General features: G+C 54.2%; 7 protein-coding genes across 7 annotated transcripts; 1 reads left to right on the top strand and 6 right to left on the bottom strand.

Annotated features, from left to right (window-relative positions):
• Positions 1 to 198: 198 nt before the first annotated feature.
• Positions 199 to 1,161, bottom strand: SCP_0801230 (hypothetical protein; the record flags this gene model as incomplete). The annotated part of the gene is made up of 1 exon (XM_027760717.1): positions 199 to 1,161. One exon carries the CDS (start codon positions 1,159 to 1,161, stop codon positions 199 to 201), a length of 963 nt encoding a protein of 320 aa, XP_027616518.1.
• Positions 1,162 to 1,783: 622 nt separating this feature from the next.
• Positions 1,784 to 4,111, bottom strand: SCP_0801240 (Cytochrome P450 52E2; the record flags this gene model as incomplete). The annotated part of the gene is made up of 10 exons (XM_027760718.1): positions 1,784 to 1,816; positions 1,876 to 2,070; positions 2,132 to 2,433; positions 2,492 to 2,630; positions 2,693 to 2,748; positions 2,807 to 3,326; positions 3,383 to 3,394; positions 3,447 to 3,489; positions 3,539 to 3,627; positions 3,737 to 4,111. The coding sequence occupies 10 exons, from the start codon at positions 4,109 to 4,111 to the stop codon at positions 1,784 to 1,786; spliced, it is 1,764 nt and encodes a 587-aa protein (XP_027616519.1).
• A 1,056-nt stretch (positions 4,112 to 5,167) lies between these two features.
• On the bottom strand, positions 5,168 to 6,787 carry SCP_0801250 (hypothetical protein; the record flags this gene model as incomplete). The annotated part of the gene is made up of 11 exons (XM_027760719.1): positions 5,168 to 5,450; positions 5,502 to 5,533; positions 5,587 to 5,635; positions 5,695 to 5,710; positions 5,776 to 5,888; positions 5,986 to 6,074; positions 6,127 to 6,224; positions 6,284 to 6,345; positions 6,610 to 6,625; positions 6,676 to 6,712; positions 6,755 to 6,787. 11 exons carry the CDS (start codon positions 6,785 to 6,787, stop codon positions 5,168 to 5,170), a joined length of 828 nt encoding a protein of 275 aa, XP_027616520.1.
• Positions 6,788 to 7,265: 478 nt separating this feature from the next.
• Positions 7,266 to 12,376, bottom strand: SCP_0801260 (hypothetical protein; the record flags this gene model as incomplete). The annotated part of the gene is made up of 24 exons (XM_027760720.1): positions 7,266 to 7,320; positions 7,378 to 7,442; positions 7,501 to 7,785; positions 7,839 to 8,002; positions 8,055 to 8,283; positions 8,338 to 8,486; positions 8,561 to 8,641; positions 8,698 to 8,961; positions 9,021 to 9,036; positions 9,100 to 9,133; positions 9,822 to 10,235; positions 10,286 to 10,386; positions 10,436 to 10,601; positions 10,657 to 10,829; positions 10,877 to 11,137; positions 11,198 to 11,275; positions 11,329 to 11,408; positions 11,464 to 11,603; positions 11,665 to 11,675; positions 11,739 to 11,798; positions 11,855 to 11,932; positions 11,992 to 12,047; positions 12,104 to 12,209; positions 12,263 to 12,376. 24 exons carry the CDS (start codon positions 12,374 to 12,376, stop codon positions 7,266 to 7,268), a joined length of 3,180 nt encoding a protein of 1,059 aa, XP_027616521.1.
• Positions 12,377 to 12,960: 584 nt separating this feature from the next.
• SCP_0801270 (Uncharacterized membrane protein) lies at positions 12,961 to 14,913 on the bottom strand (the record flags this gene model as incomplete). Its single annotated transcript, XM_027760721.1, has 12 exons — positions 12,961 to 13,158; positions 13,214 to 13,318; positions 13,378 to 13,443; positions 13,498 to 13,591; positions 13,660 to 13,750; positions 13,808 to 13,845; positions 13,894 to 14,038; positions 14,098 to 14,249; positions 14,308 to 14,385; positions 14,435 to 14,466; positions 14,518 to 14,535; positions 14,602 to 14,913. The coding sequence occupies 12 exons, from the start codon at positions 14,911 to 14,913 to the stop codon at positions 12,961 to 12,963; spliced, it is 1,329 nt and encodes a 442-aa protein (XP_027616522.1).
• Positions 14,914 to 18,799: 3,886 nt separating this feature from the next.
• Positions 18,800 to 21,133, bottom strand: SCP_0801280 (hypothetical protein; the record flags this gene model as incomplete). The annotated part of the gene is made up of 5 exons (XM_027760722.1): positions 18,800 to 19,128; positions 19,186 to 20,278; positions 20,330 to 20,429; positions 20,487 to 20,947; positions 21,005 to 21,133. The coding sequence occupies 5 exons, from the start codon at positions 21,131 to 21,133 to the stop codon at positions 18,800 to 18,802; spliced, it is 2,112 nt and encodes a 703-aa protein (XP_027616523.1).
• Positions 21,134 to 22,305: 1,172 nt separating this feature from the next.
• Positions 22,306 to 22,650, top strand: SCP_0801290 (hypothetical protein; the record flags this gene model as incomplete). Its single annotated transcript, XM_027760723.1, has 1 exon — positions 22,306 to 22,650. The coding sequence occupies one exon, from the start codon at positions 22,306 to 22,308 to the stop codon at positions 22,648 to 22,650; it is 345 nt and encodes a 114-aa protein (XP_027616524.1).
• Positions 22,651 to 26,492: the final 3,842 nt, after the last annotated feature.

The following is a 26,492-nucleotide window of genomic DNA, read 5'->3' on the forward strand; positions in this document are numbered from 1 at the left end:
TTGCGTACCGCTTCCAAGAAAATTTTGAACGAAAACACGATGAGTTTCGCATCCGTTCGCGTTCGCGAATCTGGCAAGGTTGAGCCAATGCTATTTTGGCAGGAATAAACACCATTTGCACCCAACCAATAAATACATAGCTGTGACCCATACCGACCTACGTCTAATCCTTCACTTTGGGACGACTGGATCTGGAAGCTACATTCCGGTCCCGTCAATATTGAAGTTGCTCAGTTGGGAAATCGTGCTGAAACACACCTCTACGACTTGAGGCAGAGCTGCTATCGCTATCCGCAAGTTGCGGTTGGTCGTAGCGGCTTCATATAAAAAGCCTGCACAGTCGACACACTGCGCCTCGAGGACCGCCCTGAGCTCTTCGCACTCCAGATCAGTAGCTTCAAGTGCGACTCCGAACGGCTTGTAGTCCATCCTTGCAACCCAACTGTACTTCAGGGCCAACCATTGACCGTTTCCAACATGTGAGCCACAGTTCATACACACTGTTGTCCTATTAGCCGCAAAATTTGCGGCATCGTCCAAGAAGGCTTTGAGAACATCCTTTCTACGTCGATGGAGGAGTATGAGCTGCACTACAGCGGTGCTGTCCACGGCACTTAACTCGGCAGCCACCACCGGATCGCACAAGTTGAGGGTGAGGGTGCGAGAGGATGCCAGTTTAGCCTCTCTCATCCAACCTCTGCGGTACGCGATCCCGTACAGCCGGACTGGAGACGCTTCCAAGAAAGAGCTAGAGAGTGCGATGCGGATGATGGAGACGGGCCCGGGCATGTCGTACTTCTCGGCGGCAAGAAGTATGGACTCCACGAGGTCGATAGAATGAAGTGCGGGTGACTCCATAGCACTAATCATCTTCAAGAGGCCGGCGATGACGTCCTCATTCTCGCCGAGTGAGATAATGTCAGGGCCTGCAGAGGCAGGAGATCCCTGAGGAAGAGTGAACATCCCACGGAACCATCCCGAGGCCAGTTTGAGTATGTGAGAGTGCACACGAAAGAGTGTGTTATCATTCGAGCAGAGTATTATATCTGCGTCCTCTGAACAGAAAGACGGGTGCCATTTGCCATTGGGGATTTCAATAGCATCACTGTGAGAAGCATGTTGTTCTGCATCGATGTCACACCCTGCGGCGTTCTGCGCCATTGCACTTTCACAATGATCTAAAAGAAGAGAAAATCTTTGGATGAAGGGTCAACCAATATTAATATTGCAAGGCAACATTGAAAGTCCCAGTCATACCTTGTGGCCTACGCAGGACCTGAGACTAAGACAAATGTTATGGATTAACAAAAGCGATATCGATACGATAACGTGCGAACCGCGTGTAGTAGAAGAACGTTCGCAATTGTGACGCGCGCTAGCTCATGCTCTTCAGATTGTGGACAATACATGTTATAATCGAATCACTTAGGATACAGCGCCCTGGGCGCGGTAGTTTGTCCAGCTGGACAACCTTCAAGTAGACCGTGTGACATGCTCAGCGAGCTGATGTTGCGCCCAGTCTGCGACGGCATGAATCAAGAGATGAGGCACACTGCCGAGCGTCTAGCTGTCTTCGCATGTTTATGATAGTAGCGCGGGATTCATAATGCTTATTATGAAGACACCGACTCGCGTCAACATACAAAATCCTGAGGCCTGATCCCAGTAAAGCCGTAAATGTGCATGCAACCTGACCGATGAATCAATGCAATGAAGACATTTATAAATACGTGCAGCGGGGAAGTCCTTGCTAATGCAAATGTGTCCAAATCCCAGACTGTTACTAAGCCCTGTGGAAATGCACCCAAAGTCCGCCCTGGCAACATAACGTCAGAACGTGAGCTTCCTTGGAAGAAAACAGACGAGCGGCCGTACCTTTACGTATAAGGTCAGAGTATTACTTGGCCAGAGTTTCTCGAATGTCTGACGGCCTTTGCCCGATTTCCACTCCGGGAGAGGCAACGACCCTTCCGGCTGGACCTCTGGTGCTAACGTGAACGAGTCGAACTGCTGTAGCATGCGCGTGAGGAAGCACGACGCCTCGTTGTATGCGTAGTTCTGGCCTATGCACTGTCGACAAGCCGAATAAATCAGCTTAACAAGCGATGACAGGAAAAAATGTTGCACTGACTATGCGTGGCCCGGCGCTGAAGGGTACGTATATCATAGGGTTGGACGTGTACCTCGCCGCCCGCTCGTCAAGCCAGCGCTCGGGATCGAAGATGTCCGCATCAGGCCCCCATAGCGCCGGGTTCCGCTGCATGAGGATCGGGTAGTAGGTGAAGGACGTCTCCGGTGGCATGTACAGCGAGTCTGGCATGGATGGGTACGTGCCGTCCGCCTTTGGTAAAAGACACGCTGTGGACCGTGATTCGCGCGCATTGGCGGGTACGGGTGGGAAGAGGCGCAACGTCTCATGGATCACTGCGCGCACTGCACGGTGTGGTGTAAAAAAGAGTTGTCTATGATTCTGAGGAACACACAAACGTACTGTACTTCATCGCTTTGATGGCCTCAACGGTAGGAGGACCGTCGGCACCACAGTGTCCCAGGACTTCAGTGCGCAGTTTCTTGGCGATCTCGGGCTGAGTAGCCAGGAAGTATACTATGTAGGTCAGCAATTGCGCAGTCTGTGGATGTGGATCCGCTATTACTCGACACGGTGGCTGGATGAGGCGCAAGAGGAACGCACCGTGTCTCGAGCGGCGATTAGGATATTCAGAAGTTGGTCGCGAATTACGCTTGGATCTATGAAGAGAAATGACGCTGAATGACAGCGGATCCCATGGGTTTGATGACCGCCTACCTTCTGTGTTGCCCGCGAGATACTCGAGAAACGTGCTTTGCTCAGGCGAGCTCTGCACACCAGCTTTCTCCATGCTTCTCCTATTCTCCAGTGCACGCTGGACAAGCGGATCTACATATTCGTGTATGACCTTCACATGTGGGGTCATGCTATCGTGCAACAGCTCCGCGATAGGCCACAGCAATTTTCCGCGCTTAATGCGTTTGCTTACAATCGCCTGGAGAGTTTCAAAGGCGCTTGAGAAGCCGCCGAACTCGTCGTCCGTTGCGGAGCCCATCGGACTCATCTTCGTCTTCCCGGGGATGGGCAGCTTGCCGGAGAGCGTGTCCATGTTCGTGCCGAAGAGGAACTCGGACGATGCGTCGAGCGTGAACCTGGCAAATATGTCCTGCACCTCGACTGGCTGGCCGGAGGAGGTGATCGAAAAGATGAGCGAGAGCGTTGCACTGGTGTATCTCTCGAAGAGGCCGAAATCCGAGATGCGGTCCCGAGCGAAGAATGGGCGGGCAATTGCACGATGCTAGATAGGACAAGTGAGAAGAGAAACACCGATTACCTTGTCGGAAACCAACGAACCGCTTTCCAGAGCTGTTGGTATAGTTTTCAGTCGATGATATGTGTACTGTTACCAATCACTTACATCGTCATCGCGATTGAAGATACCATCTCCTAGGAACTTCTCCCTGAAGAGAAAGATAAGTAACTATGTAAATCGTTTACGATAATACCCACATGCGCTCCTTGGGGCCCACTCCCTTGTGGAAGTGGTTGAATCCTGTGGTGAGCACGTACTTCTGGTGTTCAGAGTCCATACTGATAATCTATGAAACAAGGTGTGTGATTAGCTGGAGGTCATTGCAGCGAAAGCCGAGGACCATTCGTCGAGCGAACAAGAGATCGCCAAACTAAATAAAGGCGTAGAATACGAACCCAGTCCTGCCAGAGTAATCTGAGATTGATTGTGGTGCTCTGGTACTTTTCGAAGAGCGCAAGCTGGAACATCGAGATGTACGACTTCGGACTTGCTTCGAGCAGTTGCAGGAGGACATCGATGTTTCCTGGCCATTTCCCGACAACTCTCGGGATTTGTCTGGCGCCCAGTCGTCCTGCCTCACGGTCCTGCGCGAGATCTGTGTACAACGCCACCGCGTACGCCCACACAGCGGCAAATGCAAGATAAGCGGGAAAGGCGAGCAGGCCAAAGTGGATGTCTGCGACATTCGCGATGATATAAAGACTAACAGAAGGCACGGCGGCAATGCGGACAAGGTCCCTGAAGAGCCGCAGTCGATAATTGTAGCGCATTGTACTGAAGGGGGGACAGGAATTGTTGGGCAGATGCAGTCATCCTTCAATCCCACCGTTCATAAAGGTATTCGGCTCGCGTGTCTCATCCACCGCCGGCCATCCAAGGCCCGCGCATCAGTTCCATTTGTGCGGTGGGAGAACCGTCTTTTTAAATGACCTGTCCGATCCAGCAAGCCTGTCTTAACGCGTTCCGAGCTCACTTGTCCAACAGATTTATATGAAAAGTTGATCTCACCTTGCAAATGCCGTACCGGAGGGATTGATTGCGAGGGGCTCATCGTGGTCAGCCCTAGGTGGAAACTCATCTCCGCTTCCATTTCTCGACAGAGTGCACCGCCTCCCGAGCGCCTGCAGCCGATGTTTGAGTTCAACGTCGCACGGGTTTCACCCTCGCGCGGTCCCTGGTCTCACGCGAGACTCTGTCACGTCCTACCATCGGTGGCCCCGGGTGGGTCGCTCGAGCGCGCTGCCAGCCCACACAGTGCGGGCATACCGGGAGTCTGGGAGAGAGACAGACCGGCGTGCGTCCCACTGTACCCGTCACTTTCCATAAACCGGATAAAACGGCGGAACACCTGCCTACATTTTACCCGCGCTACGAGCCGCGGGTTTGTACAGATATAAGACTTCATACGCTTGACGGTGGCGATCGCGGATTTTCGACGTGCCCGCAAATCCGGTGTCGGCAACGACCTCACATCGCGCGAGCAAGATGTGGCGTTGATCGCGAGGAGAGGCTTGACTATGAAACGACATTAACACATCCGTCTGCGCGACCACGGACATTTACTGTAGATGCAATTGATGGTGTCGGTTCAACGGCAACAAAACTCAGCAGGATCAACTGTAATGAGCTATTTATTTGTCCGTTACAGAACACATCGCATGCAGATTATCAATCAGATTCAAATTTTCGGTTCTACTATATCGCGTGTACAATGCCATCACCATGCATGCGTTCTACCTCAGACAGAGTACGGAGAACACACTGAACAAACTAGACCATCCGCATCCCCTCCCTGCGTTCGTCCCGCAGCCCCATGCGGCTCCGGATCACACCCATGCACCCCGAGCGACACCGACACATCGCTGAGCCCTGAGGAACACCAGCACTAGTACTAACGTGCGAGCAGGAGGACATAGGCATTGCACTCGCAGATGCTGGCTGAGCTCCGGAACACCCGACGGAGCAGGTATGTCTCCGAGCGTGCTCAGCACAAAATCGATGTCCGAGATCCGCGAAGCCGCCAGCTGCGCACACACGATGTGGCACACGTCGAAATGGAAGAACCGGCGGAGGTTGAGGAAGAAGCGAGAGATGAGGATCGAGCTGAGGCTGCGAGGGAATCAATGGCCATGCACGCTCGCATCGGGCAGACAGGCTCACACGTTGACGAAGGCTGATACGACTAAAAACACCTGTTGGCGCGGTAAGCCTGTCATTGAGATTGAACGACGCGCTTCAGACGTACGGTTGTGGTGTACAAAGCAAGTTTAATGACGTCGAGCATAATTAGTAGTCTGCAGTCGACATCAATCAGAGCAATCCCCAACATACACCAAGACCTAGGTCAACGAACGTGTAGCAGGTTGTGCCTGTTCACATTGCCAATTCGTAAGCAACGCTCAGCAGACGCGCATCTCAGCCAAAAATGGCTCACCATCTCTCAGCAGAAACGCCGTGACCGGAAGCTTCAGGTTCACTTCATCCGCAAGGTAGCGATTAGCGTAAGCAAATCCGCGAGGATGTTCGACACCCGGGCCGCAATAACAACTGCAATGGAAGGCGACAGAAAACATCACTGACTGAGCGCCCACAGTGGAACAAGGTCTCGCACATCTGCAGGGAGGTACGGGGTGGACGAACCTACTGCGCGTAGTGACGGTCTACGTGCTCGTCGCCTGGCAGTACAGGTTCAAGCAACGTAACAATAGCCACCTTCAGCTGCATATAATCATACTGAACTCGCCACATCAGGACACGCTGGGTCGTTGCATGAATCGGGCTGCACAATGCTCGTAGCAGGGGACACGAGCCCCAGCGCGAGGATCAGGAGCGGCATTCGCCAGTCGCGCCTGTTCGTCGCGTACATGCGGAAAGCAATGGATACTGCAAGGCGAGGGCCGTGAGTATGCCCCCACGCGGATCGTCTGGGAAGGAGAACTTACTTGCGTAGATGATGAACAGCCCACACTGGAGTACGTCTCTCAATATGCACAGAACATCATAGCTGGTGGGTTAACCGTCAGCTTCATCTACGCCCACATGCGCGGACTCAATGGAATGAAACTCTGGGGATAGTGTCAGCATAATCGGCACATCACCCGCTAGAATCCAGAATCGTACTTCATCGCAACACCACAACACAAGCAGCATCAACAATATTGTTTGGCACACGATATTGCAATATCGATTGAGGAAGAACAGCACGCTCGCCACCGTCGCGCGGCGGAACCACATCAGCCGCACCTCCTGCCAGAAGGTGATCACTTACTCATAGTAGCATAAGACTGGAAACCAGGTGACGTCAGTGGCAAACCACACCGAGCTGCGAACGCACCTATGACGGCCAAGACGCTGTACTGTCTGGAAGAAAGCTGTAATAGAACAGACGTTCAGAGCCATCAGTGCACACTTACAAGGCAACTCGTCCACCAGGTCACCGTCGACATCCAACTGGGCCTTTGGAATGTATCAGACGATCAAGGCGAGCTCGCAAAGGCAAAGTGAGCAGAAAGAACCAGACGTATGTGAGTATCCTCATTCCATCATTTTGTAGCGCAGGGGGTCTAAGTACTCACCTGAAGTGCCGTATGGCCGCACTGCAACTCGATACAGCACTACCAACGTCCGCAGTCAACGAAGAGCACAGCACTCACCTTGCTCGGATACTAGAGATGTAAAGAACATGATTTACGATACGGCGTACAGGCTGATCCCAGTGAAGAACATCAAATTCGTGATATAGGACGACATTGAAGTGGTATGCGGACTAGGGGAACTTCGGTGCCGTGGGGTCGTTAAGGAGACGAAAGGAAGACATGCGAACAAAGAAAGCGACCAATAGAATGGGGATATGTAGTAGACTTTTTTGAAGACAACCGGAGCATGCAGAATAACACTGAGAACTGGACAGTCTTGCAGAAATGTCTACTGCTCATCGTCGACCGGGACTTCCTCCTCGTACTCACCCTCCTCCTCGGCACTGCGTGAGGACAAAAGTTAGCCAACTGAGACAAAACAATAAATAGAATGAACATACGTCGCATCCTGGTACTGCTGGTACTCGGCAACGAGATCCTGCATGTTGGACTCCGCCTCGGTGAACTACATAGTAGTAGCAGTGTTAGCGCCAAAACCAAAAAAATCTAGGATAACAACGTACCTCCATCTCATCCATACCCTCCTGAGTGTACCAGTGCAAGAAGGCCTTCCTCTTGAACATAGCAGTGAACTGGTCGCTGACACGCTTGAATAGCTCCTGGATAGCAGTCGAGTTGCCCAAAAAGGTCACAGCCATCTTGAGACCGCGGGGAGCGATGTCACACTGTGCGGTGAGCACGTTGTTGGGAATCCACTCCACGAAGTAAGCCGAGTTCTTGCTCTGTACGTTCTGCATTTGCTCTTCGACCTCCTTCATCGACACCTTGCCACGGAAGACAGCGGCGACCTGAAGTATCGCTGTAAGATATAGTAAATTCACCTCGCGGACGCTGAGCTTACGGTGAGGTAGCGACCATGCCGAGGATCAGACGCGGCCATCATGTTCTTCGCGTCGAACATCTGCTGTGTGAGCTCGGGTACAGTTACTGCACGGTACTGTTGGCTGCCACGAGCGGTCAAAGGCGCAAAGCCGGTCATAAAGAAGTGAAGACGAGGGAAGGGAACTAGACAGTAACCTGTCAACTAGAGGTCTCAAAGAACAGAGAACTAACTTACCCATATTAACAGCCAACTTGCGGAGGTCAGAATTAAGCTGACCGGGGAACCGCAAGCAAGTCGTGATACCAGACATGACAATGGAGACGAGGTGGTTGAGATCACCGTATGTTGGTGTTGACAGCTTCAATGTACGGAAGCAGATGTCGTATAGAGCCTCGTTATCAATGCAGAAAGTCTCATCCGAGTTCTCGACAAGTTGGTGGACGGAGAGCGTCGCGTTGTAGGGCTGAGTGCTCAAATGTCAACGACATGTTGAAAGACCTAGCTTACAGAAATTCACCTCAACAACGGTGTCCGACACCTTGGGACTCGGCACTACCGAGTAGGTGGCCATCATACGGTCGGGGTACTCCTCCCGGATCTTTGAAATCAACAGGGTACCCATGCCAGCACCGGTACCACCACCCAGTGAGTGCGTAATCTGGAATCCTACACCGCGCATTCAGTAATGCCCAAAATAGGCAATCAAAGCGTGATGTAACAGTCACATCCGTTCAACATACCTTGCAAAGCATCAGTTCCCTCTGCCTCCTTGCGAACGACATCGAGGACGGAGTCGACGAGCTCAGCTCCCTCCGTGTAATCTATGGGGGAATACATGAGTACCAAGCGAATGTCAATGAAGATGCGGAGTACTCACGTCCCTTCGCCCAGTTGTTACCCGCACCGCTTTGCCCGAAGACAAAGTTGTCGGGGCGGAACAAGCTACCCAGAGGACCCGAGCGAAGTGAGTCCATGGTTCCCGGTTCGAGATCAACAAGCACAGCGCGTGGAACGTATTTATTTGCGCCGACTTCGTTGTAGTACACGTTGATACGCTCGAGCTGAAGATCATTGGTACCCTTGTACAACCCGTCCGGTTCGATGCCATGCTCGTCCGAAACGACTTCCCAAAACTTGGCACCTGAAAGCGAGACGTGCTCAGAAAAGACGACACGCTGTGAGGCTGGTTGATTCGCGCACCGATCTGGTTCCCGCACTGTTCGCAGAGATAGCGTCAGTAATCGGTAGTACGTCACAAGAAAGTACGAGCTATGCACACCTGGCCAGTCTGAAGGTGAACGATTTCACGCATTCTGTCGAGCAAAGATCAGCCCATGTTCTGACACGCAAGCAGTAAAAAGGCGAGAAGACACGCCATGGACGCGTGTTTTCTTCCGCTGTCGCCATCGAACGGGACTGCAAGAAAGATAAGTATTGAAACACGTACATGAAGGACGAGTTATGGATGGAGGAAAGAAAGTGGATGGGGCGTCAGAGGATCAACCGGGTGGGACGAGGGACAAAAAGGAAACGAAGTCTGCCCTCAACCGCTTCGCTTTTTTAAGCGGAGCCCGAATCCCAGAGGTGGCTCTCCTTCTAGCGTCCCATAACCGACCTGAAAATAACAGATTCGCCAGCTGCAGAGTCACGGCAAATGACAAGGTAGACGAAGCTGTTCAGTACGACGAATTCCTCCCGCCCAAATTTTTGACACACAAGCTCGGGACAGCATCTTCTCTTCTGCCCAACTCATATCGAAAATTCGCCTCAAAGCCTGGAGTCATCGTGGACGTCGACAAATAATATGTACGAAGATAAACATACATATTATTGTAGAACAAGTGATAGTGGATTATAGCACACGGCTAGAGTCAGTGTTACGTGACAAGGCTCCTGCAGGGCGGCCCCGGAAGTAGCTATTGTCACGGTAGCACTAGAACTGTAGCTCTACACGCGCAATTAAACACTCAATGTACGATGGAAACCCCCTCCCCCACTCACCTTCTCAGCATACCCACCGACACCCGGTCGAATCCTGACTCAGATGTACCCTCCCTCTTCTCCCGACCGAAGTCCCGCCCCCGCTCCTCCGCATGCCCCAACAACGTGCTCTCCGCGTCGTCCTGCCCAAATATCGACCCACCCTCACGCTCGGCAGCGACGATCGCGCCCGTGCGGCGGTCGATGCCGTAGTTCAGCATCCCAAGCTTGCACACCATGCTCGCCTCGTCGTCGTAGGGGATGAGCAGGTCACCCATCCCCGAGTGGTATGCAAGCGCCATCGACGCCGCGATCGAGCCGGGCGGCGCGGTGAGATACAGCTCGCGTCGCTGGCGTCGGTGCAGGATGTGCACGGCGATGCCTATTATGCCTATCAGTAGAAAGAGGACCGCCAGACAGTGCGCGGGGAATGGTCTGTGATACCGCGTGTCAACGTATAGAAAAATGAGACAAAGCGAGCGCACACTATGACCAGCCGAAGTAGCATTTGTGTTACTTCTCCATGCAGGTTCTCGCTTGCCGGCACGAAGTATATCGATTTGGCGCTGACCGAGAGAAATTGCGTCTGTCCACGATTGTCAGTCGAGTCGCCACATGAATGGATGAACACGCACGTATACTTTGTTCGTGATATTCAGGAACCCGGTCTCAGAGGCAAAGAACGAGCTCAGCGAAGGATCAGTCTGCAAAGCAAACCTGAATATAGAGCCGGGCACACCAGTCTGTATTGAGACAGCACGCGAAGCCACGAACGTATCGTTGGTCCGATCAAAGAGGACTCTGGCGAGCGTGAGTCTTCAGTTAAGCTGTACGACAAGGACCCTTGCACACTCACCCATTGTACGCCGACCCGTTCAGCGGGAAGCCTGTGACATTATTCGCCGCACTCAAGTTCCCCAATGACTGCACGTCGATCACGCTCCCGTTATTGAGGAATACCGTCGTCAGCACATCGTACACGCCAATCTGTGGACGGCATATCACGCCCTTCCCTTCGGGTGTCATGTGCTGCTATTCGTGCTGCTAACGTCGTAATGGAAAAACCAGAACATCACCGGGGTGAACGAGACATTTATGTCCGCACTGAATTTACAGGTCTCTGGGTCCGCCTGGACGACGCCATACTGCTGCTCCGCATCGGTGGGATTGAATGCGACGTGACCCTGGCAACCATCGGCCAAAGTCAGGTTGATGGTGTACAGGAGCGGATTCGCCAGGGTGAGCATGGACTCCGCGGGGTTCTCGCATTTGACCGACGTGAGCACGGCCGTCGTGTTTACGGTCACGTTGGCGTTGTTACCTTTGATGGTGGGATACTGAACAGGCGTGCACGCGAGGTTATGAGCAACGAGCAAAAGTATCTGGGAGGGGCTTACCCTGAACGTGGCGATGGCCCAGCTTTCGCTCACGAATGGAGGATCTGGCAAACTCTGAAACGTCGCAGCATCTGTAAACTATCGAGTACCATGTCAGCCTCGCGGTTCGGAACCTTTGCAATGGAACGCACACCAGCCGCAGCTAAGAAAGGGGACAATGTAGGAATTTCGTCAGAAAGCCCGACTACTCGTTCACCAGCAATTCCAGTGGCTGGTCGAATAATAGGATCAATAATACACGTGCACACATAGAAAAGAACACCAACTCTGCGACATATGCCTCTGCTCCAGGTCAACGATTGAGCCGACGAAAGGTTGCACCAAGCCCGTGGCGAGCGCCGTGATGATTGAAACATGGACGAGCCAGTGCTTGCGCCTGAATGAGACAAGCAGGGCGTAGACTTTGCTATGCACAGCACGTAAGGCACTGGCAAGCATGGCGCAGGAATAAGTAACGGAACACTAACTTATAAGCCATCTGTAAGGACAGAATGTTCAACGGACCATCAGCAGAGAACTGAACATTGACCAAGACACCTACGTAATCCAGCAGAACAGTGTCTTCCGCTCTCGCGTTTCCCTTTGACAACATCACGTACGGCTGCATTGGGTGCATCACTATCAGGAGCCCATATCGACTGTATGCATCCCACGCACCTGAAACCACCGCACGGCCCAATCCGTTGACTGCCATAGCCTAGCTATTGGTGCAACTAGCACGATAGGAAAGAACGCCTGCATAAACGTTTCAGCCACGACGAGCACGTTGAGAACGCGTATATGGTGATACTTACCGTCAATAACGATCCCGGTACGAAACCGAACACATTTTTCTGATGGACACCAAACCCTACGCCAGCACAACAGTTCAGGAGTGAGCTAATGGAGAAATTTAGACGGACCGACCGTTGTTATGTTGTGAGAACACGAGCGCGACCTCCAGTGCAATGGCAAGCGCAATCATGAGCAGCGCGAGCCCTATGACGACGCCCGTCCGTAGGATAAGCGGCTCCTACTTGCAAAAGTTAACACAAGTCGCAGAATAAATGAGGTCTCGACACCCACATAGCGCCGGGGACGTTCCCGCCCTACCCCGGGAGACGGGATGAGGTGCACGGAAGGCAGGCTAAGCCTGGGGGACCGAGAAGGTGTTCTGTACGGGTGTGCGTCGGACGCCATCTACAATAATGGTCCTGTGCAGCGGATACTGGTACTCGTTAATGGTCTGTTTGTCCCAGCCTCGCAATAAGTCCACGCCTTGAGCACCGCTTGTGGCAGGACACGTAGAAGAGTGGTAGATAAGAAATTAAGAATTGAATCGCAGTTGCCAAGTGCAATCCATCGCCGTCCTAGTAGCGTAGAACTGCCTCGCAATCATGTCCGCCGCTGCGGCTGCCTCGAACGTACCGCTCATCGGCTTTTTACGCGGACGACGGCGCGGGTTTCGAAATTCAAGAGGTTTCAAGGAGAATATTATTCCCATATTTGGTAGTATCGTGGCATGGCACTGCCACGACGAGCCTGAAGTACGCCATTGATGGAGATCATCCAGTATCGAACAAAGAAGTTAAGCGAACCGTGAGGCGTGAGGCGCCTTTTGTCTGGGGTTTCATAAACAGATTCCAGAACTTATGTTTCAGCACAGACTGCGACAACGACAGCCTGCAGCTTAAACACGGGAACATCTATTCAGAAAAGGTCACAGCACTGAGCATGCGCAAAAGACAAAAAAATGTGCTCATATCATGAGAAGGACGATACAGCTACGAGCTCGAGGACTTGCCAGAGCCCTCCGGCAGGGGCCGCTTCGTGTCCTCAACTGGCTGCTCCGAAACGACGGTCTCGCTCTCCTTCAGTTCTTCCGTCTCCTCATCCTGATGCGAGAGAAGACCCTCCTCCAGCGCTGCATCATCGGAAGATTCCTCATTCGTTTTGCCCGCGTTCGAATTTTGCTTCGTTAACTGACCGCCGCAATCAGCTGCGGTATACGGTGTAAGCAATACGCACACGACTCACCGCGACATAGATGGCAGACGTCATGATAATGACCGTCCCGATCACAGAGAGGAGCGAAGGTGTCGAATTGAAGAAGATTCGGTCGTAGATCGTTGCGAAGATGATCTGCGATTGCAGACAGTTAGCTATGGCAGACATGCTCGCAGCGGGATGTTCTTGCTCACTTGTACATAGATAGCCATCGTACCGCGGCCAGCCGTTTCTCGTTGCAGGCCCATTGTCATAAGCATCTATCAGTCCAGGCATCAGACCGCCCGAGGCCGAGAATAACGATTCAGCCCCACCTGCCCCATGAAGCCAAGAAATCCGATAGCAAGTAGCATAGCAAGGAACAACAAGCTGGTGGGGAGCACGATGTGCACCCTCAGAACAAGTATTCTGTACACAACCACGGAGTTGGTTCAACGACACTGCAACGAAGAACAGGAAAGTGGTGGGCGACTCACAGTATCGTAGAAGTGATCACACATTGGCTTGAGAACGCGACGATGTTGTGCATCGGATGTGCCCGTTTGCCGATGGCGCGGATCGTAGTATCTGTTGAGCACCAGATTAAATGGTTACAGGAATAGCGATCGCAATTTCCACAATTACAGGCTCCAGTAGCACCCAACACCCCCATGAGTGATGCCCTAAAGACTATCAGGTAAAGTGCGGAAGAAATATCGCAAATGGCTCACGCGACAGCACCCAGCCTCTGCGCCGGAGTGGCAGTTATGACCGCTCCGGCTATACCTTCCGTGACATCAGGAACGGTGTCCACGGATGCACTGCCGAAGAGGAACTGAGGTCGCGCTATCAAAACGACCCCAACCAAACTGCACACTAAAGATACGTTCACGTGTGAGAAGTCGTCGAATGCTTTCACAGGATTGTAATCTTACAGCTAGCCACCGCTTGGCTGCATTTGAACTCTTCCTTCAAAATAATTGCTCCGGTTACCGCAGTACACATCGGCGCCAGGAACTGGAGAACCGTCGAGTCTGAGAGCGTCAAATACTGCAGAGAATAATATGATCCGAAGAGTCCGAAGAATCTGGGTATGGCTTGGTCGGCATTGTTACTGTCCATCTACTAGGACATTTATAACCTACCCACAGAATCCTCGGAAGGCAAGGAGTATTCGGATACCCTTGGGTCCAAGTATAGGGTCTTGAATTTTCTTGATTGACCTTTGGAAAGTAAGAATACAGGGACAGCCGACGGCCGAAGTACACATACATGTAGGTCACACAACACGTCCACGTAATTACCTGCCACGACTTAGATATTGACCTCGCCAACAGATTGACAGGACAACTCACCATGCGAACCCATATAAGCTGAGCCATTTCACGAGCTGTGGATGTGTCCTGGTCCTGGATTGTAAGATACGTGAAATGACTCACCTCGAGGGGGTGAACTGGGGGGTCGAAGCCGTTAAGCTTCTTCACGACGACACTCATAAGTGAGCCGAATGCTTGCGAGGACGCAACCAACAGCAAGCCTGTGTTGTTTTGAATGATCTGTTTAGTGCGCGTCACAAAGGACTGCCACCTGTGCTGGGGAACGTCGACATCGTCGGAGAGAGATACTTGAGGAACTGACGGCGTGCTTTCGATAGGTGAACGGTCGAGGAGTGATAATGGGATAGTATCTGGGTCGAACGTCGTCCTATCGGGCGTCGCAGCCACGTAGGGTGTCCGGGACGTAGATGTCATGGTACCGAAAGCCGCAAAAGAAAGAAGAAATCACGGAGGACGAAGAAAACGCTGTTGTACAACCGTGACCCTTCTCGAGGGGACGACGGCGCTGGTAAAGATGGGCAAACAAGATTTGTGCGATGGTCATTGATTATTGCAAAAATACCTCAAGCGGTCCGGCCTATCACATGACAGACGCTATAACGCGCTTGTGGCACCGACGCGTCCTTGGAGCGGCGAAGGGCAGATGTCGCCTGCAACCCAGTCCAGCGATTGTCCGTAAAATAACCAGAGTGCCCGAATTACAAGCGAGTAAATCGGGCATGCGAACGTAAGGCCAGGTTTGTAGGATCGGGTGCGTCTGAAGTATGCAGGTGTTGATGTCTTCAATAGATTGCATAAGTGAGTTAGTGATTAGTGATCCTCTGTAGAACGTCAATAAGAATATGCAGAGCATTAAAAAGAAAGTACACACATAAGGGAAGAACTTGAGGGCACATGGATCTCGCGCGTCTGCTTTTTCTGCGTGCTATGGCCAGACTTCCGCGTCCCCGGAGGCCTCGAAACATATTTCCGACATAAAAAATCAGGCAAAGACATACAATGAAATTTATCTGAAATAAGTTTGCAGCAATGGCGGGGGCGAATACTCCCCTGTAGTCAGTTACTTTTTCATGCGTAGGCGTCAGATATGTGCCCCGCTGTCCAAATTAGTGCTAGACAGAAGCGGCCCGTAGTGGTGAGAGCATGAGCAACTACACCAGTAAGAAAATTCACGAGAGCTCGATAAGCCTTCTGCATCAGTTGCTGGAAATTGACAACAAAGGTGTGCGGCGGGAGCCTCTCGCTCGGCGCACAATATTTTGGCAGGAGAGGAATTTCGAACTCCGTGGCTCAGACGCTCGCGTGCGTACTTCATTGCCTCCAGTAAATTTTCAATCATTTTTCTTACACACATCCACCATCTCTCGCGGTCGTCCTCTCCCAAAAATTAACCATTCGATGTTCGGATGTCCAAACAACTCCTTGGAAAAGACTCCCATTTTTCTTAACCCAGAATCGTTCAGTAAATAGGCTGGGGAATTATTCTCAGCGGGACTGAGTGCGCTTTTTTTTTCTACCTGTGGTTCCCGGACAGCGAAAATTTCTATGGACACGTAGGCTGTGTCTTACATCGATGTGTCCATCTGCACAGGCGTTTGCGGGTCATGTACATTATTGACGGACCAGTGTCTTCGAGGTATGTCTTCTTCTGTGGGCTCTTATTTCTGTCCGTCAGTGCGGTCCTCCGTGTGTGGAGTCGTAGTATATTTGTCCGGTGCTTCCGTTTCTTTCGGCTTTCTGTACTCAAATATTCTGTGAGCATACTCCCTTTGACCTCGGCAGAACAACGTCTTACAGGCGTTCCGTTATAGTTATGGTCTTCCACCGTCATTTCGGCCTCTATACTCCGAAATTCTTGCCTTCGGTGAGAACAATCTATCATCCGCTACTCACACATATCCCCCTCCCAGCGTCCTTCCAGCAGGCTGCGTGTGCCCTTAACCTTGTCGGAAGCGCGACCGTGCATCTCTACACCAATCACATCTCAAGGCGGGATTGGCTTCAGCGTCGCCTTTGTCAGCCTAGCGAGCATCTCTCGACTCATCTCTAATTATGGACACGACGTTCCCAGATCAGCTCCCAGGATCGCACCCGAACACGCCCTTCTCAAGGAGAGTTTGGCTTCAGCGTCGCCTTCGTCAGCCTGCGGAGCACCTCTCGACTCCTCACTAATTCTGGACACGATGCTCCCAGATCAACTCCCAGGACCGCACCCGAACACACCGCACAACATCATCAGCGGGCAGCCCCATTGCTATCCTCGCGCCAACGCATCTCCGTTCCCTCCTTCCGTTCCCTCCTGTCCGCGCAGATGCCGCAGCACGCCGCACCGCACCCCTTGCGCATGGCGCGCGCTTCCGTGAACCCACGCCGTGTGTTCCACGGCAAGTTCCCTACGCACCCCCGTTCTCAGACAGGTCTATGGCATCACACGTGGTGGACGGATTCGCTTGCTTCTGCCTCGTGTTATAGGCGTTTGACGTTAACCTACCTGCGCGCTATCACTCACTTCTGTACTGATGGTCTGCCATACGTCTGTTCCGGTCATCGGAAGAGCCTGATACTGCTCCCGGCGCACGGGTATACAGCTTGGCCGGGAGTCTTCTGGTATTTTCTGGTGGACTCGAGTCGGCGAGGTGGCCTCCTGTCGTGCTCTCGATGTTCAGGTGTTCAACGCTGCTGAGACTCGCCCGAGTCAACACTCAGTCACTCGGAACTGCGGTAACTTTCAAGTTCCAGCGCTACATTTGTATACCCTGACTCGTGCGCGCTCGATCCTCGAGGCCTCCTCTGAGGCACTCCACGCCAGAACTCCCATGCACGAGGCTCTGGCATCCTGATACCCTTACGCAGGCACGACACGCGGATGCTGCGCGCGCTCCCCACCCATCGCTAACCCATCTCCGACGTGCGTTTCAATCCCCACTCTGCGGTCGATGGACGGACGCCCTACTTGTGATCTGCGCATGATTGTCTAGATGTGCTGTGTGGATACCTCGGCGATGTCTAACGGACTCGAGACACTTACGTCGGCGTCCGCGCTCTGCAGCATCGGAAGATGGGCCCATCAAAATGAGAGGGCATGAGAACGATGAGCTGCGTGCGCTCTGCACGACCGCTTGCTAATCTCCATCCTCCGCCGACTACCTCGCCGCACGCGTTAACGCGTTATTACGTCTCTGTGCCTCAAACCTGTCCATCTGACTCTCGAGGAACTCGCAGACCTATCGGGGGTGGACTACCAACTGCGTGGAACCAGAGAACGAAACCCGCCAAACAAATGCCCAACGAGGCGAAAGCAAACTCTACTACAGTGGCTACTCTCCACACACGGCCGAAAATGACAATGGCACGGGTGTTTTGCACACCTCACCCATCTCCAGCAGGGCCGCGATCCGCAATCGAAATGGAGCTCTACGGCACATCGATGACAGTTACTGCAACTTGACTTGCAAAGGCATGCAGGCAGGTGGTGCATAAGAACGGACGCACCGCGCCGTGCACGCACGAACGCGAGCGCAATGTCGTGTATTAGCGGTGCCGTACGGGATGCGAGGTAAGTACTCGAGTAACTAATAGGTGTCACGGAGCGCCGCACGTACATACATACATAACCAACAACACATGTACGCGTACGTAGCACAACTGACATAATTTTGGAGGTGGGGCAATATTAGGTGGGGCAGCGCGCGCAGCGCGCACGCGTGCGGGGACGGAAGCACAAACGCAAAAGCGAGATAACCAAGGCTGGACGGCACAGACAGACGGATCGGACAAATCGAGCAGAGTCGAGAGACGGGAGGAGCGGAGACGAATCGACGACGGACGACGAACCAGACACGAGCGCACGATAAACCAACGATGGACCCGAAACTGTGGGGGTCGGGCGCGAGAGGCGGTAAGGAGATACAGTGAATACGTAGATCGACGACGCTGGACCGCAGGAGGGATGCGAGAGAGATAAACGAGTCGAGAGATGGAACGCAACGGGATGGATACGACGGGATGGCGAGATGGGATAGTAGACAGAAAAACACGACAAAGCATTATGCAGCATAGGATAAGAAGTATCACAGAATTTACTTTTTTAATGTGGTGGTGGAGTGGACCCAGCGGCGGGTTGCGGGGCTGAATTGTGTACGAAACCCGTGGGTGACGCACGCACATCGCGCAGAGGACGGCCAACCCACCACCACTGAACCAAAATCTATGGACATAGAAAAATCGCCGCCGGTATACTGATACAAATTTGGACGCCCGGCTTGATCTTCCTGGCTGACCCCTACGCACGAGATGCGCGTCACTTGGACATCAGGTAAGAGGGGACCGCGTTGATGGGGGCACCAAGCTGCTCCTGCTGCACACCGTACGCTGGAGGCACCATCGATACGGACTGATACGATGGCGGGAGCACGGACGCCGTAACGTAACTGGTCGCAGAGGGAGCCCGCGATATCGATGGCGTAGCAAGAGGCGATGACGTGTTCGAAGCAGAGGCCATAGACGGCGTCGAGTGCCGTGAAGAGTGAGTGGAATGCGACTTGTTGTGCTGCAGACACTCATGCTGTCCGCTCGCGAGCAGTGCCAGCCCGATCGCGCCGTGGTCGCCGGAGTGCTGGTAATGATATCCTGGACCCATTGATTAGCATCACGATCAGACTGACAGGAACCGCCTGTAGCACATACTGAGACCATTCATGTTCTTGTACCGCCTCTGACACTCGCCGATACCGCACGCGTACGGCCGTAATCTCCGTTCGGCCTCCTTCTCAACCTCGCGCAGCTCCGCATCGCTAATAACCTCGCCATCCTGATCCTTGCGCTTCGACGCGAGCAAAGCCTGTATATGCTCGAGGTCCTTCGGCGGCGCAAAGTTACAGGACCCGTGCGTCATGTGGTACTTGAGACCGTTCGCCTGCTTGTACGACTTGTTGCAGTTTGGCTTCGGACACCGGAAGGGCTTGGAAAGGAGCAGAGACGTAGCAGGGCGCGACAACGTAGTACTTGCGCGCGCAGTCTGGTTGGCAGTCGCTGTCGATGTTGACGTGGACGGCTGCGCTGCGCTGCGGAACGTCGAGGTAGCGGGGGCCGGCGAGGTGACGCGTGAAGAGGCCGGCGTGCTGTCAGGGGTCGATCCCGTGCTGTCATTCAAGAGAAGAGCCGGGGGTAAGCACGTTGAGCGCATGCCGTAATGGTTAGGATCCGACTGCGAGGAGTCTTGCGAGGCCGAGGTGGTGGGCATAGCAGAAGGTGCGTGTGCACCTGGCAAGAGGGTCGAATAATCAGAATACGCGTACGCGTTGAACGGTTCCTGACCGGTAATCGAGGAACGCATAGCAGGCGAAAATGCGACAGCAAGCGAAGAATGTCCCGAGCGTGACGGGAGAACAGTGGTCGTGTCGAACGCCGAGATCGGCGCGGGATGCGGTGACGAGCATGTGGATGCTGGGGCAGAGCCACCGTACATCGACGAGCTTGGATAGGCAGAGAGTGGCGTCGAGATTGGAGTGTCTGGTGGAGAGGGGGCTCCCGACGACGGAGCGCTAGCGTGGTCCATGTCGAGCTCCATGTCGTCAGGATCGAAGGAACCCTGATGGTACATCGGCGCTGGAACGCCACGGGCTTCAGAGAGGTACGAAGCTTGGGGCTGTGGCGCGACAGGAGTCATCGGCACTTGCGGAGCATACGGATCCACAACCACGACGTGGCACTCCTCGAAGTGTTCCACGAGGGCGTGTAAGTCCGTCAGGTTCAAGCCACAGCATTGATAATCACGACACTGTATGCCGTCGGAATCGGCTTACGCACTTCATGAATGAACAATACTCACCAGCTCGTCCTGGCGTTCGAATGCACTGAAGGCGTTCACAATGGAACCGTGATCGCTTTCTATAGACGAGGACATTCTTCCGAATTTGAACTCATTCGGACTGGGATGACAACGTTTCTGAGATGAGATGTCATCATCTGCGACGCGGTGTACTCACTCTAGTGGCCCCAAGAGCTGTCCGGGTGACACGCCAGGATAGAACCGGCTGCCGAAGGAGCCCGCGCGCCATGATATTGGAGAACCCAGGAAGCGACGGGTGTAGGATGCAGGATTAAGGGAACCTTGCTGGCCGGTGAAGGAGCCAGTGCCCATGAAGATATCGTTGTTGTCCGAAGATGGGAAAGCGATGGGTTGAGCAGCAGCCATGTTCGGATCGTAGTCTGACCAGGAAGAAGCCAGGATGAATATACAATGACCCGGATGAGGGGAAGAGGGGGGGAACACGACAAGTCTAGAGCCTGCTAGTCGAGAGGAAGCTCGTGCTCGTCGTCGTGAACGTCGACGGGAGTCGGGAGGAGGGGAGGGAGGATGCGGAGATGATGGGACAGACGATCGGGTAATATAGTACTTGCCAGCAGGCGCCACCTTCGCAATTCGGAATTCGGGGTCCAAATATCGCTAAATAAGGCCAAATACTGGTTCCAGTTCCCACGCATTGTTGGCTCCAATACCCACAAGGCCGAAGCCGCCTTGCCTCCGGATTCGCCCTCGTGCCGTACCAAACTCCCAAAGTCTCGTGCTCGTGCGCAGGTCTCCCATCTCTGCAGTCTGCTGTCTCACCTTGGCTCTGCCCTGCAGGAACATCCACTGCCGCTGTCACAAGTCGCCGCACGGCCAGCGGGCACGGCGGATCAATAACTGGTACATACGATGCTGCAGAATATCGTGAGCGTGCGATCGAAACACGCATACGCTACTCGTCGCACGCCCCCCACGGTGCAAGCGGGGAGTGTAAGTTGCATCAGCACACCGCTGCTATTGAGATGCCCATCAGCAACCCGGCTGGCTCGTCGATGGCGGCCTTCATCATGACGTTTCACTCGCATGCCCATCGAGGGCACACATCGCTGCTGCCTCTCCATTTCGCTCCATTATCCACAGAAATATTATTACTTACTTAGACTGATGGGCTCCTCGTGCTTGGCTTCTCCTTGTGTGCGCGACGCGTAGCGCGCTTCCATGTCGCTAGCTGCGATGCGGAACGTCGGGACGTGATCTATCTACGCGCTCCTCCCTCCTGGTTGTCGTGCCAATTGTGCTGCCCCAGTGCAGTTCGTCTGCGGGTCGTAATATCCACAGCAGGATAAGTACTCGACACTTGCTCGACACGGTTAGGATTTGCCGACAGCCGCACTACCCCCGCCCGCCCTCGAGTGCGCGCGCCACGTCGTCGGCAGAGATTTCTGGGACATGGATCTTCTGGATCTACAAGGGCGGCTGTCCGGCCGGCCCATGCCGGTAGACGGCCACCGTTGATTGCCGGACGAGGCGCCGTTCCCTGCACAGCCGTAAGCAATGCACCTCACTCGACAACAGCCCACGCCGACGCTCTCGAACCTCGGACCATACACACCGCTTCGCATCATACTGAACTCTTCGCATTCCGAATGTTTTTGACGTTGCTGACGAAGCTCTGCACTGTCCAACTCGGAGGGAAGCTGTCGGAGGGAAGCTGTCGAAACTTTGTCCGCTGCTGACTCTGCTGCTCTCAGATCCGTGCGTGGCCGCGGCGGCTGTGCATTGCTGGCGTGCTGTCTCTCCCCGCTGCAGTCGGGAGGCTGCTTGGAAGGTGTGTAACTCGGCCGGATGCAGCAACAAACAGTACACAAATGCACATTCGGCACTATTTACCCCCGACTCTGCAGAGTCTGGCGCGGGCGGGGCAGTTCCAGTGTACGCTCATCTCACCTCGCATCTGTCTTTGGTCTTGCGGAACCCCCGCAGTGCCGCGAGACCAGAGATTTCGTGATTCTGTCATGCAGCTGCGCACGTCCTCGAGCTTCTTGCATCTGGGTTGTGGCGCCGCGGTGGGGAGAATGTTTGCGCAGCAGCACCTCATGCATCTATCAGTGCGCCGTCCGACTGGCCTCGCCGCACGCGAGCATATGCGCCGCCCAAAGCATCCCCCGCACACCCGGCTTTTCCCCCTGATGCAGAGTGTGGCGCGGGCGGGGCAGTTCCGGCGTATGCTCCTCGACTTCGCGTTCGTCTCGGGGCTCGCGGCATCACTGACGCTGCGGGGCTCACGAAGCGGCGCACCCGGTGGGGACATTGTTTGCGCAGCAGCACCCCACGTATCTGTCAATGCGCCGTCAGACTGATCCCGCCGTGCGTGAGCGTACGCGTCGCCGTGCCGCGATCAGCTGGCGGGCCGTCCCTGTGAGCGCAGTAATCCGTGCCCTCTCAGACGTTGCCCGCTTGGGAATCGTCGCGCGCCTGGACCGCGCACGCTGATACCCCCGCCCCGCTCTCGGGAGCACATTTCATTCTGCCACGACTGCTGCTGCCGCCATGTTCCAGTCACCCCGCCCGGGCTCAATTGTTTCCGCGTCCTCGTCGAGAGTGCACACGACGCTCGGCGCTCGCCGCAATCACATGTATTGATTTCCTGTCTTGTGAGCTCAGCTGTGTCCGCACACGCCCCGTCCGCAGTGGTAGATGACCTTGTCGCACCACGCGCATGCTGCACCGCTCCGTGTGCTCACTCCAACATTCATAGGATAGCGTTTGATCGGAGAGGCTCCGAGCTCTTGTTTTCATGTCCGTACCGTGTTCCCCTCGATGTCATCGTGGTCACCTCCACTTCGCGCTCCAATCTTCCGAGTTCCTTGCGCAAAGTCGTTGCCGCTAGACGAGTGGGGCTCGGAAGTTACCGCGTCTTACGAAGACAAGCACCTTCCTACTTCGGCGAAGGCGGGCACTTTCCCAGCCGCTTCTTAGTCGCGAGATTAGAATTTGAGAGCACCTCGCGAATTATGCCCATCGACTCGATCGTCCACGATCATTCCGCGACGGGGCGGCTAACTTTTTTGCGGTTGCAAGGTGCGTTTCAGCCAGGTTTCACCTCCGCTCCCCCGAAATAGTTCTCAAGGCAGACGTGCAGAATTAGGAGTCTTGACATGTTGTGATATGTTCCAGCAGTCCTCAACCTTTGTAACCCAAACCAACGCCGTGCACTCACACCTCCTGAGATCCCGATCACATACAGCACACCCGCCGCACTGTGCGCCAGGCAGAACGCGCACCCGCCTTCGCGCGAGACCACTGCGACACGGTGACATCACCCGCTGCGGAATAGCGCGCTATCCCAATCGGGCGCGGTGTATTCCATTGGACCGGGGTCAGTAAGCCGCACTCACCGCTCCATGCTCGCAGCTTCGCGGAGGCGCTGACAGAGCCGCTGCCCGTGTCGCTTACGCAGGTGCGGACGGCTGAGTGGGGAGTGCGCGTCTCCGGCGTTGGCGCCCTCGGACCATGTCGGACGGTGAGATTCCCGTCCGCTTCTGCGATCTCGGACCTCTTCTTCGCGCTGCCATGTGCGCGTGGAGGCTGGCGTGCACCGCTTGGTGCATCGCTGTAATTTGGAATCGATGTGGTTCGACGTCAAATACTGCAGGCCCCGTCGTCGGTCCCGCAGTACGGGCGCCAGCAATTGCAGCGGGCTACCGTATCGATCAGGCACTGGACGCGTTGTGGGTGCTTTGCGTGCCTAAGGGAATGGACACCCGACCGCGCACAAGGCTGCGACCCCTCGCTGCATCTTACGATGACGCTCACGCGTTCAACGTAGTCAGCTCGCAAGGCGAATTTTCTGAAATGACGTCGGCACATTGTCGCTTTGCAAGGTGTGTAGGTCCATCTTTGCTCGTACGCAGCGCTGGAGAGAGCTGTGCACGTCTGCGAAAGCAAACCACAACGGTGCGTCCGAGGGGTGCTTCCATTGAAGACATTGTCATGCGTCCTGAGTGCCACTGCGACCGCGGCGTCAGTGGTGGGGTTGCAGTGGACTTGTTGTCTGAGCAACGCGGACGAGCGCGGTCGTCCATATGGGCGCGAAGCCGGACGCGCACAGCTCTTTCGAAAGGAGAACATTGACTGCACCCACAACGCCCGGGAGAACAACAACACCTCTGCGATCAAGTCGGATCCTTAGTAGCTGATCAGCGAGATTGTTCTGGATCTTCCTACAGCCTCAGCTTGAGGGGTCCGCTTAGCGGTGGACTTGCGATGACGATCTCCACGCGGTTCGGTCGCATGCAGGTGGTTATCTGTATCTAGCCGAGGCATCTAAGTTGCTCAAGCTATCCACATCTCATCGCCGCGTCGTGCGCACAGACCACTCTCTCGTCCAGCCGCACCGCCGTCCCATTGCCTCCGAGTATCTGTCAAGCTCAAACACCTACCGTCAGTTCGCGAGAACGTGCCGTCGGCCTGAGCATATGCGTCCGAATCGAGGGTCCTGACAAGAGCATGCCAACATGTGAACAAACTCACACCCCGGCGCTTGGGCGGAACTCAACCAGAGCCCAGGGCGTGGCGTCTCTGCAGTATCGACAGTGTGATCTCACGCTGCAGTGGTGTCACTTGCAGCAGCCAGTCGGCGGCTTCGACTGGAGGATCCGGACGGGCACCTCCGCGGCCGGCGAGCTGGCCGTGGCCCCGCGGACACTCGTATGTCCGAGTTGTTCCAGGTGAGGGAGCATCTGCTTCCGTCGAGTCCCCAGCATGCGAGCCTGGGCTCGCTCGCAGTGGCGGCCAGTAACATCCCAGCGCCGTTACTGTAACTTCGGGCTGACCTCGGTGCCGATGGCAGGGTCTCTTCTAGACATTGGATTATGGTATTAGACCTACTCCTAAATCCTTGAAGAAATGAAGCGCATAAGTACGTTGTACTCGCTCCGATGATGTAGGGACGGTCGCGCCGTCACGGGGTTCTTACAGTCACCAGAAGCATAAAAATGGTAAGTCTGAAGGGTGTCCTGACGGCGACATCGACTCTGGTAAACGATGTTCCTGAGTTCGACTCGGGTCTGGCTTCTTAGAGGTGAGGAAGTGCGACTTTAAATTCTTCGTACGTAGTCGCGCACACTTCTCGCACACACAGAGAGATCCAGATGGTCGTTCTCCGAGCCCCATGTGTGCATTGCAGCGCTCATGGTGTCAACGCACACACCGCTCGAAGAGTGGAAGAACAAGAAGATCCAGAACTAGTGATGAGACTGCACGAACTTGAGCCTTCGAGTGTAAGGGGGACACCGCGCTCACATCACAGTCCGTCCCATAATAGGTCGCACGCACATGACCGCGTTCCGGTGCAGAACGCGTTCTTTACTTGTGTTTCATTTCCGTCATTTTCCATTGTTCATACATAGTGATCAGAAGTGGCAGCTCAGACTCGGAGTGGCTCCCTAGGTAATTTATATACCGAGTAGTTCTGATCTGGCTACCAAGCCTCCGAATACAAATATTTCTCCCACTCATCTCTCGAGCCTGATATACACTCGCTTCGGATTCTTCCCCTGTTTATCTCACTCCTCAATCTCTTGTCTTATCAGACTCGCACTACTGCCTGAGGCAGTCGGATACTCGCACCGAGCCACATTTCCAGGGCTCCGGTCAGGATTTCTCGGTGGTGAGTTGATTGTCTCTGGTCATGTTCGTGGATATCGATTGTCAACCTCACAGGAAATTTACCAATGACGAACTTGACCAGAGGTTGATCCAAACACCGATAAAGCGCGTGCATGTTTTAGTACGTAGATGATTGGATCGCGCCGCTGCGTCGACGTCTTTCAAGCGTTTATGTCGTTACAACCTCCGAATACATATAACGCACTCCACACGTCTGAGATGCTTTATGTACGCGTTCCTGTGCACGCGGTTTCAGCGGGGATCCCATCTGAACTCCTGTGTAAAGCAAAGGGTGGCTCCCACAGGCTTCTAGTATGCGATGCTAAGCAGGAGGTCAACACTTCCATTACGAGAGGAATGGCATCGTGGGGGAAGAGGCGTGGGGGCGCTCCGTCGCGTAGGGGAAAGACGCTGAGGACGACGCACAAGCTATATTTACCGCCAGAACACGTTTAACTTAGAGCTGGTGAAAACTTACAGAGGGTAAACTTGGAACTGGACAACGTGCAAGTGCATAACAGACGAGTACAAG

Source organism: Sparassis crispa (assembly GCF_003851025.1).
Source record: "Sparassis crispa DNA, contig_000007F, whole genome shotgun sequence".
Taxonomy (NCBI): domain Eukaryota; kingdom Fungi; phylum Basidiomycota; class Agaricomycetes; order Polyporales; family Sparassidaceae; genus Sparassis; species Sparassis crispa.